This window comes from Dicentrarchus labrax, unplaced genomic scaffold (genome assembly GCF_905237075.1).
Source record: "Dicentrarchus labrax unplaced genomic scaffold, dlabrax2021, whole genome shotgun sequence".
In the NCBI taxonomy this organism is placed as follows: domain Eukaryota; kingdom Metazoa; phylum Chordata; class Actinopteri; family Moronidae; genus Dicentrarchus; species Dicentrarchus labrax.
Genome location: NW_026136705.1, coordinates 19,824,580 through 19,844,071, shown reverse-complemented (window position 1 = coordinate 19,844,071; position 19,492 = coordinate 19,824,580). Strand labels below are relative to the sequence as shown.

Genomic DNA, 19,492 nt, shown 5'->3' with positions numbered 1-19,492 from the left:
AATGATTGTAAAACCTCAGTTATGTGAGAGGACATGGCGTGCTGGCATCTTATTTAGCAAGAATTTGTCCAGAGGGCAGACTTACTTTCCACCCATAACTCTCACCAAAGTATGTTAGAAGGTTTACGCTGACATGTGCTGACCTGTCAGGATGGGAGAAAAAAGAAGCTTTTGTTGCATCAGTATGCTTGTTATTTCTAACATTAAAAGCATACAAAAAGAGGATAAACTGAGATCTTATTCTTCCATGTTATGACATGTCTCATCACAAACATGATCATTATCTCAAAGACCACTTCACTACTGCCATAAATATGCTTGTTTTACAGCACTTGGGAACTGAAACAGTACCACCCACTATTTTCCTTGTAGATTTAAGCTTTTAAAAACATGCTGGCATTTTAAGCTTTATCAATACATTTTTATTTTCACTACTACACATACACAAGACTGGAGGGAGATTCAACCAATACACATTATGCAGTAATACAGACTGATTTGCACTGAAACCTAATTCTCTGTACGTCCTTTGTTGACTACTTTAGACAACAATTCCTTGTGATAATTTGCATATTGCACTGCAGCGCTATATGCAAATTATGAACCATTTTTCTTGAGACGGCTGTCTCGTCTGGAGTCATTTTGTCCCAAGGGCAACTGTAAACCTGAAAGTACAAGCAAAAAGAAATCTGACAATAAAGACTGTGCTGAGAGAATTACTGTCATGTGTTAGGAGGATGTTCCGACAGCGCACACATTGTTCCTGCAGCAGGTGTGCATGTTTACAGTGACATATACTTATATCTTCACACTCTGCTCTGTATCTGGTGAATTGCCTCTTCCCAATCAATAGTGTGTCAGTAGCGTAGCAAGAAATATAGATGTATGGGTGCAAGAACGAAAGCAACAAGTGATCTGTAGATTTTAAGATCTCCTTAAAATATAATTCAAACTAGTATTTGACAATAGTTTTATACAGCAGGCTATTTCAGGGCTTGGTCTTGAACTATCATTTTAAAGCATGCTTTTCATTGTAGATTTCAAACAGATGAGTTCACATTTTTGTATCAGACTTATTTTAGTACAAAACATATGCAACAAAGGAAAGGTGTGAAAACGAGGTGTGAAAACGAAACATAAAAATAAATTAAAGCTGCAAGCAGCAATGAACGGGCCCTCGCACTCCAAGCAACTTGGGGTGTGCTGCAGCCGCGTCACGTGCCGTCGTAACACGTGTGGACCGCAACATGAAACTTTCACGTAAATCAGATCAAAATCGCCACGCAGCGCTTACTTCCTGTTGCCACTAGGTGGTGCTCTCTTTATTACTGTATATTATCACAGACGTGTTCAGAGCGGGACTCTTATGAAACGTGAAGTTTCATTGAGATCAGATCATGTATGCCACATTCATTACAGAATGTAATAAATAGCACAACTTTTAATCGGGAATACCTTTAGATGGCTTTCTCCAAATCTGAAGTTGATACGATCAATTCCCTAGGAGGAGTTACACATGCCTACCAATTTTCATACATGTGGGCCTTACGGGTCTTGGGGGCTGATTCTGGGGGGCGTGGCTTAGCCATTTGGCGGCGCTCGTGCACGGGTACAGTTGCATATGTGAATTTTTTGTCACATTTGAATTTTGTCCAAATTTCCCTGACTTTACGAGCATGTTGCGGCCACCAAATATGCAGTCGAAGAGGCAGGAAAATAATAATTCCTTCCATTACAATAGGGCCTTCGCACGGTCAGTGCTCGGGCCCTAATAATAAATATTGCAACCAGTGAAAATGTCTTAAGGATTTTCGTCTTAACCAATTTAACTACTCACACATAAGACAGTGATAGGTTCTGTAAGGACACCTCAGAGACTATTAAAAACTACATTAAGTGGAACAAGATTTGTTTCTTTGGTATTCTGGGACAACATCTGCATAATTCAGAAACTGTGAAATAATTATTTCCCTGACCTGTAGGGTGAAACAGTTAATGGAGCAATATCACATTCTCAGGCAGCAATTGTTTGTATTTAATATTTGGATTAAAACGAAGTTGACTATCAGGCCAGAGACCCACATATTTCAATTCCTCCACTTTCTTAAGTGGTGTCCAATCTGCAAAATTATTCAACCTATTATTGATTGAAAGCAAAAAGTCTGATCTAGTGCCAAACAACACACTATAGGATTGTTAAGAGAAGGATTAGGGGTTTTACCTTCATTTGACAAGACAGCTTGAGATTGACAGGAAAAGGGTGACTGATAAACTGCAGGATGAAGTGTTCCTTTAAAATTCTCCTACATCTTAAGCTAAATAAACAATTTTAAAATGCTCTTGGATTAGCTGGAAAATGCATCGTCTTGTATATGAAAACCAACTTGACAATGAAAACCAACTTGACAATGAACATGATTCTGATTATGATACAGAGCAAAGCAGCAGGATGTGATGTTGCTCCACAAGAGCAGCAGTTGAAGTGAGGTTGTCATTGTGCAGATGCTTTAGTTCACCTCGGGCTTGAAGAAACCAGCCAATATACGTTCACATTTTGTCGCACCTCCACCTTCTTCCAAAAAAGGGTTGTTTTTTTTACCAGACATGCCTCTACCTTCTTCGTAAGAAATCTGTGAAACCTGCCAAAACCACACTTACAGGCAAGTAATAGGTCACCAACAGTCTAGTGACTGTAAAAGTTCCAGGTGCTCATGGCTGGTTAGATCTAAGACGAGAAGCAGTGGTTGCGTGGAAAGGAGCCAACCACATAAGGTCTCCACAAAAAAACAGTCAAAATGCCATCGAGGAAAAAGAAAAGAAGATGGGCAGAGATGTCACCACAGTTGAACTCAATGCAACCTCTCTTAGCAAAAACACTAATTGTACCATTTTCATTGAAATGAGTTGATTTGTTTCCGATTAAATCTGCTGCTGCAACCCGTCTTTAAAACTGGTACATTAGTGTGACTTTTTGACTGCAAAAGTTCTCCAACATCCAAAGTCATTCAAATAAAGCAGATTTTGACACTAGAAGGTCTTAGATATCTGGATTACAATGTTTTTACACTCTATCTGAATCAAAGTAAGGGTCTGCCCCCTGTGTACCAGATATAAGTCATTCTATATCACTGCCAAAATTAATTTCTTGAGAACAGGCATAACTGAGTTTTCACATTATTTACCGGTGAAGAGTGAAGACTCCTCTTGTCAGTGAAAGATTTATTGGAACAATTACGTTGTTTTTTAAGGTTTTATTATTTAAGATATAAAGACATCTCACAGGATATGGCACCTGAACACAAGCAATAACCACAATATTCACAGTTCCTTCACACTAAACACACATCCAGTTTATCAGTTATTGTTATGCATTGGATATAATATCTATAAAATAGGTCACCTAATCAGGGGTTTTTAGTTTATTCAATAATAGAAAAGAGGTGGTCCTTTAATGAAAAGGTTTGGGAACCACTGTCTTAGACTTCATCGTGCACCATCTGTGAAACCAAAACATACCAAAATCAAACTCAGAAATTGTCTCATAGTTTGACTCCTGTAACTTTGCCTCTAGTACTCACAGATGGAAATAACAATATCCAGAAGGCTCTGTTCCTTTTAGTGTACTTCATACTTTTACTCTCTACATTTATTTTGCAGCTGTAGTTGTTATACTTTGATTTTACATACAAAACAATCTGTTCATCAAAATATGGCCTCACAGAATTTTCCCTTCCATTTATGCAGCAAGGTCAGCACATCCATACAGGACCACTAAGTGATGTTAAGATGCTTTACTTATAAGACCAGTGTAAAACTAAAAAATACACAAACATCAGTACTCAAGTATAACTTAAATCACATCATTATTACATTAACATGGATATACACAAGGTAAGTATTACAGTAACTAAACCCCCAAACCTATTTTACTAGTGTTCTTGATTGATTCAGATCCAAATCTGGACATTTTAGCACAGAGCTTTTGAATTCTACATATTTTGCTATAAAAATTGATAGCGCCCACCCTATATAGATTCATGGATTTGTTCAATTTGGAGTTATTAAAATCTCCCATTAACAAGCACAGAGCACTATGGGAAAGGGACTGGAGTTTTTGAGTCACTCTATAGATGGTGTGGCATTTTGGGCGTTCGCTTTTGGGTATATGTACACTACTGGGGACAGAGACAGATTTCCCTGAGGCCTCTGGGTTGCTGTCTAGTCTGATGGGTGCCCCCGAAGCTGCTGATTGTGAGATCTGAGTCCGTGTCTGAAGACATGATGTCTCACTAAAAGCCATGATGCAGGCCTCTCTGTATTTGTGTGGATGGATTGTGTTTGCCTGCAGCTTGTCGGTCTTGTTCCTGTGCGACTGAACGTTTGAAAGAATCATTAAGGAAAGCGAAATACGCCGCAATGTCAGACCGTTTAGTCTGAGATGGACTCCTCCTCTTTTCCTTCGTCTACTTGACTTAGTGGAGTAATTTCTGTCCTGTTCCTGTGGCTTGTGCCTAGCAATCTACGTGTTTAAATCTTGAATCCCTCTGCATTAGGTTGGAAGCTCTGGGCATGATAGACCCATAAAGTCCATAGGATAAACATGAAAAGCACTGCCATGATGACTGCTTGCCTAAAAAGTCAGAGACAGTCAGTCTAGTGTGCGCACAAAACAAGGCAGGTTAGTTATCCCCCATAGAAGAACTAGAGTAGTAATGTCATGTAACTGTCTCAGCCATATTGTGTACAGTGGAATGCTTCAGATGTCTCAGACAATAAACATTTTATACTCTGACAGAGGAGCTTCAATAAAACTGGATGGTGATACGCAGCTAATAAGCTACAATAGCTTCCTCCATTTTGGGACTCTCCATCTCCTCAAAGGGCAACTCTATATAGACAGTTTGTTACAGGTTAACAGTGCAAATGAATGTGTCAGCATTGTGTTCACCACAGTCCAACTCTGTATCTGAGCTGTTGTTTCCTCTCATCTACACCCTGTTCATCTACCTTTGTGCTGTGTGACAGACCTCCCTGTCCACCTTTCCGATCTTTGTTTGTTTTAGTGCCTCAGTTGTCTCATCAATAACAGCTCAGCTTACTAAGAAAATGATGCTGTTGGAACATTCTTAAAATTTAATTCCTTATAACTCCTTTCAGGATTGTACATGACTTTGTTTTCTTCTGATGAAATCTATTTAATCCTGCCAAAGTCATTCTCAGTGGCTCCAGTTGGAACTCGACCCTGCTGATATTTGATAACTGCTTGTCAACAGGCCTGAGCAGTGTGGAGAGACAGGAGATCATTCGTCCAGGACTACAGTAGTTCTGGCAGAATTTAGGTAGCTTCAATTTTTACCCTGTTAAAGGGTTTTCTCTTTTTCCAGATCTGAATCAAAGCAAATGTATGATATATCAATAAAGCTGAGTGAGGAGTTTGAGCATTGTTACTGGAGAACAACAACATTTTGAAAAATCATTACAATTTGTAATACTGCAATTAATTATAAATGAAATATATAGAATCTGAAAATCTAATCTTATGCGCAGGGTGTTTTTTATGTTTCATGGTTTGTGGGCTACTCTCATGTGTTTTGTATCTCCATGTGTAATTATTACATTATATATATATATTATGTGTAGATTTGATGTCAGAATGCCAGTTCAGTCAGCGAACTCACGTTTGGAATGTTTATTACAGCAGTATGGCATATTTAGATTTTGGCGTCTAGGCTCCGACCTCATCACTCCACGCAGATAAAAAAAATCGCCACGCAGCGCTTACCACCTGTTGCCGGAAGGTGGCCCTATCACTATGTCTTAATATTGTCATGTAGACAAGTTCAGGGCGGGACTGTTGTAACACACGTGAAGTTTCATTGAGATTGGACCACGTACGCTGAAGTTATGAGGACGTGTTCAGGGCGAGACTGTTACAGAATATATGAAGTTCACTGGAGATTGGACATTGCACACTGAAGTTATGAGTGGCATTTCATGGCAAATCCGCTGAATTCGACAAGTCGTCACTGGCACGGTCATTTCACATAACGCAGCTCAAAATCGCCACGCAGCGCTTACTTCCTGTTGAAAAATCCACAGGAAGTGCTAATTTTATAGCGTGCTTATTGTTTGAAATTTCAAAAATGTTCAAATTACTTTTTTTGCCAGGGCGGTCCGCAGGTGCTAGGTGAAAAATTTTGTGCGAATCGGACAAAGCGTGTAGGAGGAACACGAAAAAGTACTTTAAAGACATTTCGCGCTCTAACGAAAAAAAATTATAAGTGGAAGTGGGCGGGGCCTATATGGGGAGATGCAGAAGTTATTAGCCTAAACGCATTTTTTTATGATAGTAGCGCCACCTACTGGCCAACCCAAAAGCGACGCATAGAATATAAAATTTTTCACCAGGCCTGACAACTTTGCCAAATAAAATTGACTTTTCGTATATGTTCAGGGGGGCAAAAACGCAATCAAAAGTGCTAAAAATAATAATAAGTAAGAAGAAACATAGCAAAAACAATAGGGACCTCCAGCGGTGGCTTGCGAGGTCCCTAATAATAAATAAATAAATCAATAATGGCAGCTGTTGTTGATGTTATCCATCCGTGTTTCATTCCAACCATACTTCAAACCAACTTGCAACTACTAGGGATGTAAAAATACAAATAAAACTTCCCAAAGTCTAAACTGAAAGTTGGATATACCAATCCATTTGTTTCTTAAATTGAAACAAACAAAACCTTTACAATAAACAAAACAACAGCGGACCCTGTGCGCCACACCTGTACCAATTAGACTGCACCTTTAATAGACTTGTGGCCACCCACAGTTAAACATGGCTCCAACAGATATTGCACACTTCAAGTACATTAAAGTAAGTAAAAATCAACGCACAGCATATGCTTGACAATTAAATAGCTCTGCATTGCATTAATAAACAAAATGCCTGAATTGAAGCTGTTTCATTTTGCTCTCTCTCACACAGTGCAGAGTGGAGGAAAGAGACAGCGAGGGAGTTGGGGATGGCTGCTCCGTGCAGGAAAACAGCTGTGTGACAGCTGACGGAAAACAAAAGATCGCATCGGATCAATAAAGCTCAATATAGCCGATACCGATCAGTTCTTGCATCTAACTCACATGTTTGTTTGTTTTTATGATCATGCTGTATGTGCCAGCTTTAGAGTTAGATGGCACATTAGAGCACACCCTTGTGATAAGTGGTTTAGTGCATTCATTTTCCAACAGGCTTGATATCATCCTCATTAGACAGATCAAGTTATCAGCATTTCTGCTATGTAGCTTCGGGGCCAGACCCAGACATGCTAAAGCCAACAGGAAGCCAATAGAGAGAAGCCAGGATTGGGGTGAACTGACCGGTAAACATTTTATTTTTCTTACTTTCATATAAATTATTTTACCAATGCTTCTCAAACCTATACCTGGAGCGACTTGTTGTTTTTTGAATTTTTTGAAGAATGTTATGTTAGTGACAGAAATGTATTTTACCAGGGGCAAGTCTCACTAATCCTTAAATCAAAGAGTAGCCTTTACCACCCCCCCACCCCCCCATCTTGTTAAGTCACATTTTTCAAGAAATACCTTGGTTGAATAACAACTTTTAAAAAAATAATAAGATTTTTAAAATTTTCACTTTTATCTGAATGTTTCTCTAGTTTCTTCATTGTCACACAGTTCAGCACCCAAATATGAGTCTACTCCTCAATTGTTCACATGAAAAGAGGAGAAAATGTGACAGTTTCTTTGTATGTCAGCAGTTTTTGAGATAGCAGATGAAAAGGTCAGGTGACACTTGAGTGGAGTTAATGATCTAAACCAAAAAAAACTAGTTTTGTTAGTCATAAACCTCTCAGCCCCCTGTAATTGTAGGGAGTTAGGGGGTGGGTCTGACTCCAGGCTTATGTAAGACTGTGTATATAAGTTTGGCCAGTTTGCTGCAAAGAGCAGAGTGGACACTTCCAAGTCCCTTCTCTTCTAAGGAAGCAGTTGTTGTTTGCGGCCGTCTTGCAGGTAATTATAACCATCCATCTCTGAAACATAGCTTTTGCATTTCAAATTAGATTCAGAATGGTCTTATTCTGTCTTTCTTCTTGTATCTCAGAGTCTGTCTGAAGCCTCTTGTCAACATGCCTGGAACTTGCACCTCTATCATCAACTTGCGTTACCAAGATGGCAGCGAGGGGAGCCCCTCCAACCCTGCCAGGTATAACAACCAGGACTACACCCAGCTGAAAGAGAGCTACCTCCGCAGAAGGAGACAGTTTGTGGACAACACCTTCCCACCTGACAACCGCTCTCTGGGTGACCTGCCTGATCTGAGCAGCTGGCGTGAAGACAAAGTCAAATGGCTTCGACCAGCAGTAAAATACTTCAGAATATATCTCTTCTCCCTCATGTCAATCTAATGATAAAAGATAATGGGAATATACATTTTTACATTGTGATGTTAGCAATGTTTTTACATGCCTTGTCTACTTCTGATTTTATTTTGTTGATTGTTGTATTGTTCAGGAAATCTTGAAACTCCAAAACATTGACAGCGAGCCTGCTTTCTGCACAAGTGGAGCCTCACGGTTTGACTTTGGTCAAGGCGGTGTGGGTAAGAAAGAATCTCTGGCTTATAGCTAAAGGCAAAAAAAGATGAATACCTTGCTTAGGTAGAAGTTTGAACTATGTGAGAAAAATATTTTCTTTACTTATTTACCAGGTAACTGCTGGTTTCTGGCAGCAATCTCTGCACTGACTTTCCATAAAAGCCTGATGGTGCAGGTTGTGCCCATGGACCAGTCCTTCAACAACTATGCAGGGATATTTCACTTCAGGGTAAAGAAATATTAATAATCATATATAAATGAGGTAAAACAATGCTTTCACAATACATTCTGGTCTTCAACTAACTTGTAATTCCTTCTCATCTTCTCTGTGTCAGTTCTGGAGGTTTGGCAAGTGGGTTGATGTTGTCATTGACGACCACCTGCCAACACTGGACAACCGTTTGCTGTCTGTGCACGCCAAGGGGGGAAACGAGTTCTGGGTTCCTCTGCTGGAGAAAGCATATGCCAAGTACGAAACCGACTTACTCACACCCTTATAGAAAACACTTCAATAGGTGGCACAAGCACCAGAATCAAGACATTAAGACACAAATACTAGATAAGCTAAACTCACCATAGAGGAAGGGTTTCTGGCAGCATTTTCATCTTTTCTTCTGTCTGCCTCAGAGTGTGTGGTTCATACGCAGACATGAACGCTGGGCTGCCATCAGAGGCCTGCAAGGATTTCAGTGGAGGCGTCCACATGACTTACCAACTCAGGGAGGTCCACACTGCAAACCATGATACAGAGCTGTGGCAGTCACTGAGCAATGCCACCGGGTGCAACTCAATGATTTGCTGTGGGACTGGCCAGAAAGGGGTAAGAACCAATTTCTTAGAAGAAGAAAAAAAAAATCAAACTCATTGGGGTGATTTAACTGTTTTGTCTGTTTCAGGGTAAGCTGGTGAACACTGTAGCTCACACTGGATTGGTGGACGCACATGCCTATTCTGTCACAGCAGTCACTGAGGTAAATATATGGCAACTGAGGAGAAGAATTAAAACAAGAGCTGTAGGAGTTTCAATGCTGGCAACATTTTGCCAGCAGTATTTTGGTATTTGCTCATGTTTCAATTCATAATTTTATCTTTAGGTTGAGTATTACGGCTCCAAAGTGAAGCTGGTGCGCGTCATGAACCCTTGGGGCCAAACAGAGTGGAACGGAAAGTGGAGCGACAAGTACTGAAATTAATCATACATGTTATAGCAATAAAACCCACACTACTACAATTAGTACTACAATTAAGAACTGTTTATTTTTATGTCTATAATATATTTTCCTCCTGTGCTCAGGTCGGATTTGTGGCAGAAAGTGAGGCCAGAAGATCGCGAGAAGTGTTCTGTCCGTGACGATGGAGAGTTCTGGTAATTTAGCTACAATAACAGTACCGTGGGAAGTTTTGTTGTAAACAAACGCATACATCCTCTTTACCTAGCCTGCAATTTGCTCACTGCTATTTTTCCTGGTGTGTTAATTACCACATGCGCTTCCTTGTCATAAAAAACATTGCCCATAGTCCTACTAGTGGTCAAAAACTAAACTGGATACCTATAAACAGTGAGGTCTGAAAATGAATGGACAAGAGCAAACATTTTATTCTTCATAGATGAAGTTTGAACAAACAGTAGAACTAAAAGCCATATAGTTGTTTGTCTTCTTAAGTTAGTATATGGACTGCAGGGTCTGTCCCAGTGGTTGACATTTTGTCTCTTGCTGTCAGGATGGAGTTGGAGGACTTCTGTCACTACTTTGTGATGTTGTCCATCTGCTGTGAGAACCCTAACTTCCTTGACGGAGACCTCACCTGCCAGTGGAAATGCATGATTTACGATGGCAGCTGGGTAGCCGGGAGATCTGCAGGTGGCAACGTTAACGAATGTAAGCCCAATTCATTCTTTTGGCTTTAACTATAACTGCAAAGGGAAGATGTTTGTTGTCTTTTTCCTGTTATGTGTGCACTGAACTGCCATCTGAAGTGTCATCTGCTTTTCTACTGTTTCCCATCACCTGTAGCCTCCTTTGCCACAAATCCTCAGTATCGCATCCAGGTGACAATAATAGACGAGAAGGAGCAGGAAGACAAAAACATCTTGCTCTCTCTGATGCAGAAACCTCTGCAGCAGAACCGCAAATCGATAAGATCATACCCGATTGGACTCACCATCTTCAAGGTTTGCACCATGAATTTTCATTAAATATTAAACAATGATTGAATAATGCAAAATGCATTTCAGCAAGTATGAAAATTATGGCGCACGTAAGAAAAAAAAAGTTTTATGTAAACCAAAAGAATTACATACAACAAAAAAACTAATTACAGCTTATTTAACTGGGAGGACACCTGAGCTCTGTTACGAAATTAACGGTCACTGTTTGGCTATTTCTGTGACAAGACTGACTTGAAAACTGTATAATGACATTTTTCTCTCCATTTCACATCCAACAGGTTCCACCAGGGGTAAGAGCAAATATCACACTCTTCATACCTGTGCACACAATGCAAATTCCACATTAAAATAACCTGAACAATTTAATTCAGTGCTCAGGAAGCAATTTCATTTACATTAAATAAGATTCATACTCTTTACAGTCTCCACGAGGACGCCTGCCCGCCGACTTCTTTAGAACAAACAGACCTGTGAAGGATGCACAGAAATACACCTATGAGAGGGATCTGATTGAGAATCACAGTATGGAGCCAGGAGAGTATGTGATCGTCCCCTCCACCATGAAGCCCAACATGAGTGCAGAATTCGTTCTCACTGTCTACTCCAAGTCTGAGGCTAAGATCACGTAAGGACTTACTGATAGTTGACATATACTACACGTCCCAATGGAGACCCCCTTCCCAAAACAGGGATTGCAATTTTGAACTTCTGACCTGATTACCATTTAAAGCTATGGTTTTCACAATTTCAGAGTCAAAGCTTTCTTTTAGGATACTGAGGTCATGTTTTTAGCAAGCAGGGTTTCCATTCTACAAATGTACATATGGTGGTTATTTTTTATGCTGATTCCACTGTGTTTGATTTTTCAGCCAACACAAATGGATTCATGTAAAAACTGGGGCTGATATCTGATATTCTGAAATGACACAGCAAATAATAAGTGACTGTGGGTGTAGGAGGCAGATTTCTAACACATTCTCCACTGTATCCAGCCCCCATGATGGACATGATGATGATGATGACGATCATGATCATGATCATGATCATGACCATGACCATGACCATAAAGATGAAAAGGACAACTTAGTTCTTCCCGAGGTATGAAATAAAATAATGTAGTGCCTACTTTAGCTGTAAGTTAGAGAGAGCAAATACTTTAACATTCACATGTCAACTTTAGGTACCAACTGAAAAGGAAAAGGACCCCATGCGTGCCTTGCTCAACCGCTATGCTGATCAGGTGTGTTATTTTTTTTGCGTTTACCTGTCTCAGTTTTTCCTTTTTCTGATATCAATGGATCAAAGAGAGTTTTTATTGTTTCTGTGTCCGTTGGCAGAATGGTGAGCTGAACGCCAGACAGCTCCAGAAGCTCCTGAATGAAAACTTCCCTCATGGTGAGTTGATTGATATCATTATATCATTTCAAAATTAATTCAAAACAATAATTCATTTGTTAATAATCACAACTCACAAATCGTTATACAGTTTTACAACCAGTCATGTTACTTTGTCCTCTGTGTGTACCATTCACAGGAACCCGTTACGGCTTTGCTCTGGACAACTGCAGTAGCATGATGGCCTTGGTGGATGTATCCAAAAAGAAAAATTGTTGTGAAAAATGTTTAAGCTTGTTTTACTTCACAAATCACCCTATGTTACTGTGGCAAAGAGTCAAAATGAAATCATAACATTCTGATCAGATCTGAAGTTGTTTTTCCTTAACATGCAAAGACCGACCGAAGAATGACGATGTCCTTCTCTGAGTTCTCAACTCTCTGGGAGAAGATGAATGAATACAAGGTAAGACATATTACAACTAATTCATTGAATTTTCAGGGTTTTTTTTGCCAAGACACTGTCTCTGATGTTCAGTTAATAATAAAAAAACAGACACATGTTTTAAATGTAGTTTAATCTTCTTTGCAGAAACTCTTCCATCGCACAGATTTGAATCAGAATGGATCCCTGTCCGACTATGAGCTCAAGAGGGCAATTGAGGCTGCAGGTAAAACATTGCATTAATTTAAACTAAAAGTTAATGATAAGCTTATACCAATACAAGACATAGGAACATTATTCATATTCACAATTGTAACTGGAGTACTTGTGTCTGTACCAGGAATGGACGTGAACGACGGCATGGTGAGGCTGATGATGTTCCGCTATTCTGGCTTCTCATCCACCACCATGGACAGCTTCATCGTTCTCCTGTTACGCCTGGAAAAGACATCAAGTGAGTGACATGGCAACAGCCAATCGGATCACTTTTAAACCTACAATCCAATTTTGAGAAATTATAAGCTTGGTATCAGAATCATAGTTTATAGAGTATTTCTCCTTTTTAGAACGGTTATGTTGCATTACAAAAAGTGATTTTTCTTTGCAGGTATTTTCAAGGACAAGTCAACAGATGGAGTGATCCACATGACCTGGGAGGAAGTAAGTCTATTTCCACTTAATGCCAGATGTATTCTTTTGTATCTCAAGACATCCAACTTACAAAATGCTTAAACATGTGGCAAAAATATTGAAGTAAAAGTAGCAATGCTGCAATATAATAATAATAATAGTCCTGCATTGAAAAAAGTATTATTATTCAAATGGATGTAAAAGAGCAAAAGTAAAAGTAATCATAATGCAGAATCGCATTGCGAGTGCTTTACTATTATACTGTATATTACTGGATTATTCTTAATGATGCATTCAGTAAAAATTGCGTTTTAATGTTATAGTTTTAACAATGCATCGTGTTCTAAGCACAGCATATATTTCTAACCAGTGAACTAATAGCTAAAGCTGTCAAAGAAATGTAGTTAAGTAAAAAGTACAATATTTCCCTCTGAAATGTAGTGTTGTAAGTTCATTACTTTTAAGTAAGGTTGAGTAAATGCATTTGGTTACATTTCACCATTGAATAAGTCATTAAAAGCATTTAAAATCCTAACAATTCTACAAAATGTTTTGTTTCAGTGGTCCAGCAGCTCCTTGTACAACTAGAGCAAAACCAACACAGGAGCGCAGGACACATACGACAGAAGATTCCTGCAAACACTGCTCGATTCGAAATTCATGTCCTTCCTGTGCAAAACCTGTAAACCAGTAACACGTTTCTGTGATCAAACGATCCTTGTGAAATAAACGTTGTTACCTTCTGAATTATGAGCTGGAAATCTTGATTCTTGAACACATTTTACCACAAAACACCAAATGACTGCAGAACAAACAGGAAGCAACAGAAAAAGATTGTGGACCAGAAATTATTTTATTAACTCATCCCTGACTACATCAGAAAGATATAAAACCTCAACAAAAGTGATCAAACACAACATCAGTGTCTCACACCTCATTCCATTCATTCATCCTCCAAATGAAGCAATAAGATAGCATTTCATATATACACGCATTCCTTTATGTGATGTTTCAAGAGGTTCAAAACTCATATTTACAAGTCAGTGTTCTTATTTCACAATGTTAAATCAAAGATCCACATATTCAATTCCCCAAAACAATATTGTCCAGGTCTTTGTCTTGTCACGGAAGACCATGAGTACACTCTGCTGTCTGAATCTGTCCACTGCAGCGTACGACGGAGTCACTGGTTACAGGATAAGGTTTGCAATTTACAATATTTTTTTTGTTATTGTCAACAAATCCCACGAAAAAGATGAAAACCAACAAGGAATCGATCCGACTGATAAGTAGTCAGAAGCCCGACATACTCTTCTATACCAAATGCCTCTACTGTTGCAGGGCTTCTATGTAATTTAAGACCTATTTTAGATCCATACTGGGGAAAAACTGTATGAAGTATATGAAGGATTTTGTTACAGCATGAAATACTTTCCCCAAAAATGCAACTTTATACAAGTAACATTAACTTTATCAATCTAATCAATTTTGTCATCATCATGTCAATCATGTTTAAGAAGTGTTAAGGCCTAAAAGTCAGATGAGTTGGATTTTAGACCTTTTAAAGACCCCCCCCCCCAGACCTGTTTTGTCCAAAATTATTAAAAATACATTAATATGCCTCACCATTACCCTAGTAGACATGTTCCTTCATTACAAAAAACATGGGTACTGTAGTTTACTTTTAATCAGATACACAGAGTCACATAGAGAACACATACACTGTTCTAATGCTGTAAAGTTGTCAAGATTTCTTCATAAGGATCCAATGGTAGGGAAGTCAAAGACCGTACTGACAGGAAGTAACTAACTCATTGTCGGTTTTGGTGTTTTATGGGATTTGTTGACAAAATAAAATAAAATAATAATAATAATAATAATAGCCTTATCCTCTAAATTGAGATAAAGGCTGTGTGTAATTCAAGGGTGTTTCCTCAGTCCTCCTCCTTCTCTATATAGGTCTTAGAGCCCGAGCGTGCTATCTGTCTGGCCATGTACCGGTCTCTCGCAGAACACACAGTCTGATCTGTGCTGCGCTTCGCAAACTTGTTCGCCTTCTCCTCCCTTTCCTCTTTCTCCTCACCTTCCTGTCCCTGTCCATCTCCTTCCTTACTTTGTTCTTTCACTGCTTCTTTCTTATCCGGATCTTTCTCTTCCTTCACTGCCTTCTCATTTTCAGGTTCCTTCCTCCTCTCCTTCTCTTCTTCCCAATCTTTGTCCTTCCGCTTGTCTTCATCTGGATTCCTCCTCTTCTCTCTTTCCCCATTCTTATCCCTCTCTCTTTCTTTGGGGCTCCTCTCCCTCTTTCCGTGCCTGTCTTCCCTCTCTGTATCCCCCTTGCCTCTGCTTCTGTCATCTTCCCTGCCTCTGTCTCGGTCTCTGTCCCTGTCTTTCCTTCTATCCCTGTCGTCTCTTCTTCCTCCGTATCTGTCATCCCTCTCCCTTCCCCTGTTTCGGTCTCTATCTCTGTCTCTATCTCTTCTACTGTCTCTGTCTCTGTCTTGATCTCTGTGGCTCTTCTTATGTCTGTCTCTCTCCCTCTCTTTCACCTTCTCCTCTCCACTCCCTGATGACGGTGACCTCTGTCTGTATTGGCGTTTTGAGTGTGCAGAGACTGTTGCAGGCTTGCTAAACCCAGACTTCTGCTCTTGCCCCTCCTCAATGTCACTGCATGAACTCTGGATATTGTCGTGGGATGTAGATGAGGGCACAGGTGAAGTCCTCTCTGTGTCTTTTGAAACCTTTGAGGTTTGAGTACTGTGGAAGGAGGAACAGAGAGACACAATTAAAGGCTCAGAATAGTTTCTAAAAATATGTGTGTGCTTGTTGTGTTCATGGATGAGCAAGTAATGCGGAGCTAGGACTGACTTGTTTGCTGAGCGATCGGGTATCGCCTCCTCTCCTACAGTCTGATTCAGCAGGTGGCGGTAGAAGCCGCTCAGGTCTTTTTGTTTCTTCACATCCAAAGCAGCTACACAAAACAAAAATAATTCAAACAAATCATTTACATTGTGTCGCATTAAGTGGTCTCGCTGTATCACTTCTGCATCAAAATCGTATCTGCATGCAGCCTAAAAATAGTTGTAAAGTATCAGACTAACCTTCCATCTCTGCCTCTCTCTTCTCTCTCTCCTGCTCCTCCTTCTGCTCCAGCAGTTTTTGCTTGTAGGCGGAAGTAACGTAAGCCTCTTTATCGGCAAACTGCTCTCCCTCCGCCTCTCTTTCCTTCTGGATCTTCCTCTCTTCCCTTCGTTCTTGTTCTTTCTTGCGGTCCTCGACTGCTCTCATTAACTGGTGGATATACTTCGGCTGAAATAAAGAGACAGGGACAAAAACCTTTATTAAGTTAATATTCATGAGGAAGTTCAAGCGCTCAACATCAGTGAAACAGCAGCACCATAGCACAGGCACAGTGCCTGCTGGCCGACAGGGGCCAAGTGGACAGTCTTTCTAGCCATTAGATCACTCTGAAATCCCAACGTTGACAAATGTAACTATACAAGTGTTCGATATGAGCATGATTACCCTTTTGTCAGCGCCTCGCAGGATCTTTTTGTTGCTCTCAAGTCTCTGGTTTTGAATGTCGTCGTACACTGCATCATAGTCATATACTGTGCTGTCCTGTTCCAGGGCCTTATGCATCTCCAAACGTGTCTTTAAACAAAGAGAGAGAAAGACAAATACCAGAGAAATGTAAGTTACAGTGGAATGACTGTGTTTATAGCATTAAATAAACTAAAGTCTCTCACCTGCTTCATCATTTTCTTTTTGACAGCTTCTCTCTGCAGACTTTCCCCAACTGAGGTCTGAGAAACAAAACATAACAAAACATAATCAGTATATTTGGACTTAAGTCTGTTAAATGTTACTTATGATACTTGGATATGGCTTTTTAAAATCATTTACTTTCCAGAAATCTGTTTAATTTCTGTAAAAATACCTGAATCATATCCAGTGATTGGTGAGTGACAAAACAAAAAATATATAGCCCTGCTTATAACAAATCTAAAAGTTTACCCACCTCATCATCTGAGTCATCCCCGAATACTGAGGGTTTCTGCAGCATTGCCGTCTTTGCTGCTCCTTTCTTTTGCGGCAGGATGAGCCCATACCTGTGGACAAACAGGACTTCTTAAACGCCGTCCTGCAAAACTTATCTGTACATGTATGTCACATGTACAACCTTCACATGTCGTAATTCATCAAGAAAAGTCTCTGCTGGGACAAATGCAAAGGCGTCTCTGATACTACAAATAAAGCAGCAATTTGAATGAGAGGCAAATGACCTTAAAGTGGAGTGTTTTTACAGTGAGTGTGTGGAAAGTGAGGACTAAAGATTTGTCTTGCTATGCTGCTATTAATAGATTATTTTGAAAGTTCATATCACAGCACTATATATATATATATATATATATATATATATATATTTCAAATACTGCATGTCAGGTTTCCATTTTCCAATGACAAGCCCTATTTAAAAGATGGAATAAAATGATATTAAGACAGGTGACTTTATGCAAATATAAGGTTAAACACACCTTCTACTGTGCAGTAAGTCGTGCACCAAAAAAAAAGAAAAAAAACACAATAAAAACCTGTGCGAAATCTACCACATTAACTGCAGCCTTTAAAAAGCTTTAAAAGTTCCACAGACTCCCTGACGGTCTGTATGTCGAAAGATGAATAAACTATTGATTAAATATGATAAATCTGAACATTTGAACCATTTTAATAAACAAAACGGGCCCTAGCTGATGTGTAAGCGAGGTTAGCATATCGTTAACTAGCAACAGGGGCAACCGCCGTTTTACCAAATACCCCCTGAGCTGTAACACCACGGCTGCTACAGTAAATGAAGTCCTTCATCATCACTATAACTATAACCCCGAACAGGTTACACGGGTATCGTTTGAGGTCAATCACACACACGATAATAAACGCGTTAGCATGTTTGCAACTTACTGTTTCGTAGGGACCGCCATCTTGTTCTGCTGACTGTGAAGGAGCGCCACCGATTCGACACAATGTTTTAAAAGTAAACTCATTCAATTAAACTTCTACTAGGTTACATTTAATTTAAAATGTAAATATATATGTTATTAAAGCTGCCGTACACATGAGCGGTGTTTATAATTTTGGAGGTTATATTTGCTTCTGTTGATTTATATGTGGGTTATTAGCCTGTGGCGAATGTGTGGACCTCCATGGTGGTTATGTGTTTACTTAGAGTAGGCCTACCAATAGATGGCAATGTTGCTTCAAAGTGTTCAAAGTCATTGATCAGTTTATCGTGATTAACCTGGCCTGTACCATGAGTCTGCACATAGAGCAACTATCACGGTTAAATCCAGAGAAATACAAGTTTTTAAATTAAAAAAATGCAAACATCTGTGTACAAATTAAATAGTATTTTATCTTTAAGTTCTGCAACACCACAATCTTAAAACTCATTACTATTTATTTAATTTCTGTCAGCACGTACGGTGAAATATGTTTACATTTACATTTACTTTTTTTTGTATAGTCTTATTATCTTATTATGTCTCTTAGGCTCTTGTTATATTTCTATTTTCAATTTTTATTTTAGTTACTATATGTATATACCTATACATTCATTTCTATTCCATATATTATGTTATAAATTGTATATAAGTGCTATTTATCTAACGTTGTGTGAGTAGAACAACTGTAACAAACTAATATTAATGATTATAATGTTCATACTAGATTCAATTTATCTCTGGGATGTGAATAATGTTGTCTTCTGAAAGACTCGATATTTTTTACAATTGTAAGCAAAATTACACACTTACCAATACACATTGACTACTGGGTGAATTTAGGCTATTGAACTAGGGAAGTAGTGTTCAATTCTAAACAAATAAGGATCATGTCAAAAATTGGTTATATTACAATACATTTTTGGACAGACATTTTTTTTTCTTGATAACACTTAATTTGATATCAGTGGTTCTCAAGCTTTTCTCTTTTCATTTTTATTTCTTCATACCAAACGTGACTATTTGCTACCCTTCATCACAGGATGCATATTCATGAATCAGTAAAAAAAACAACAATGACAGGTCTGGTAATGTAAAACTATTTCAAAAGGAAAAGCAACATTAGAGCAAAGTACAGAATAAATACATCATTTTATGTAGAAGATGTTTTTTTTCCTCTATATTTTCTATCCTGGTTATCATCACGTGTACTATTCCATGGCCTATTGAAGGGGTCCTGACCTCCAGGTTGGGAACCAGTCAATATCAATGATCAATAATCAGAAACCAGAGCTTGCAA

The 19,492-nt window shown here is 39.0% G+C and overlaps 2 protein-coding genes across 2 annotated transcripts; one reads left to right on the top strand and one right to left on the bottom strand.

Annotated features, from left to right (window-relative positions):
• Positions 1–7,938: 7,938 nt before the first annotated feature.
• LOC127364263 (calpain-1 catalytic subunit-like) lies at positions 7,939–13,939 on the top strand. Its single transcript, XM_051401656.1, has 22 exons — positions 7,939–8,028; positions 8,120–8,378; positions 8,530–8,617; positions 8,726–8,841; positions 8,948–9,081; positions 9,240–9,432; positions 9,509–9,583; positions 9,707–9,792; positions 9,907–9,978; positions 10,335–10,492; positions 10,628–10,785; positions 11,061–11,072; positions 11,205–11,407; positions 11,775–11,880; positions 11,963–12,022; positions 12,120–12,177; positions 12,317–12,372; positions 12,515–12,583; positions 12,710–12,788; positions 12,903–13,016; positions 13,170–13,222; positions 13,754–13,939. The coding sequence occupies exons 2-22, from the start codon at positions 8,145–8,147 to the stop codon at positions 13,778–13,780; spliced, it is 2,151 nt and encodes a 716-aa protein (XP_051257616.1). The 5' UTR covers positions 7,939–8,028; positions 8,120–8,144; the 3' UTR covers positions 13,781–13,939.
• An 87-nt stretch (positions 13,940–14,026) lies between these two features.
• nsrp1 (nuclear speckle splicing regulatory protein 1) lies at positions 14,027–18,196 on the bottom strand. Its single transcript, XM_051401657.1, has 7 exons — positions 18,155–18,196; positions 17,214–17,304; positions 16,942–16,998; positions 16,718–16,846; positions 16,294–16,501; positions 16,061–16,163; positions 14,027–15,949 (listed from the first exon to the last, which is right to left on the bottom strand). The coding sequence occupies exons 1-7, from the start codon at positions 18,172–18,174 to the stop codon at positions 15,127–15,129; spliced, it is 1,431 nt and encodes a 476-aa protein (XP_051257617.1). The 5' UTR covers positions 18,175–18,196; the 3' UTR covers positions 14,027–15,126.
• Between the last annotated feature and the right edge of the window lie 1,296 nt (positions 18,197–19,492).

Bases quoted from the DNA above. Each gene is read 5' to 3' on its own strand.
- LOC127364263 (XM_051401656.1), top strand. From the start codon at position 8,145: ATGCCTGGAACTTGCACCTCTATCATCAACTTGCGTTACCAAGATGGC. The intron at 8,379-8,529 runs GTAAAATACTTC...TGTATTGTTCAG, and splicing joins TCAAATGGCTTCGACCAGCA to GAAATCTTGAAACTCCAAAA. The intron at 10,493-10,627 runs GTAAGCCCAATT...CATCACCTGTAG, and splicing joins AGGTGGCAACGTTAACGAAT to CCTCCTTTGCCACAAATCCT.
- nsrp1 (XM_051401657.1), bottom strand. From the start codon at position 18,174: ATGGCGGTCCCTACGAAACA. The intron at 16,847-16,941 runs GTGAGAGACTTT...CTTTGTTTAAAG, and splicing joins AAAAGAAAATGATGAAGCAG to ACACGTTTGGAGATGCATAA. The intron at 15,950-16,060 runs GTCAGTCCTAGC...CTCCTTCCACAG, and splicing joins CCCGATCGCTCAGCAAACAA to TACTCAAACCTCAAAGGTTT.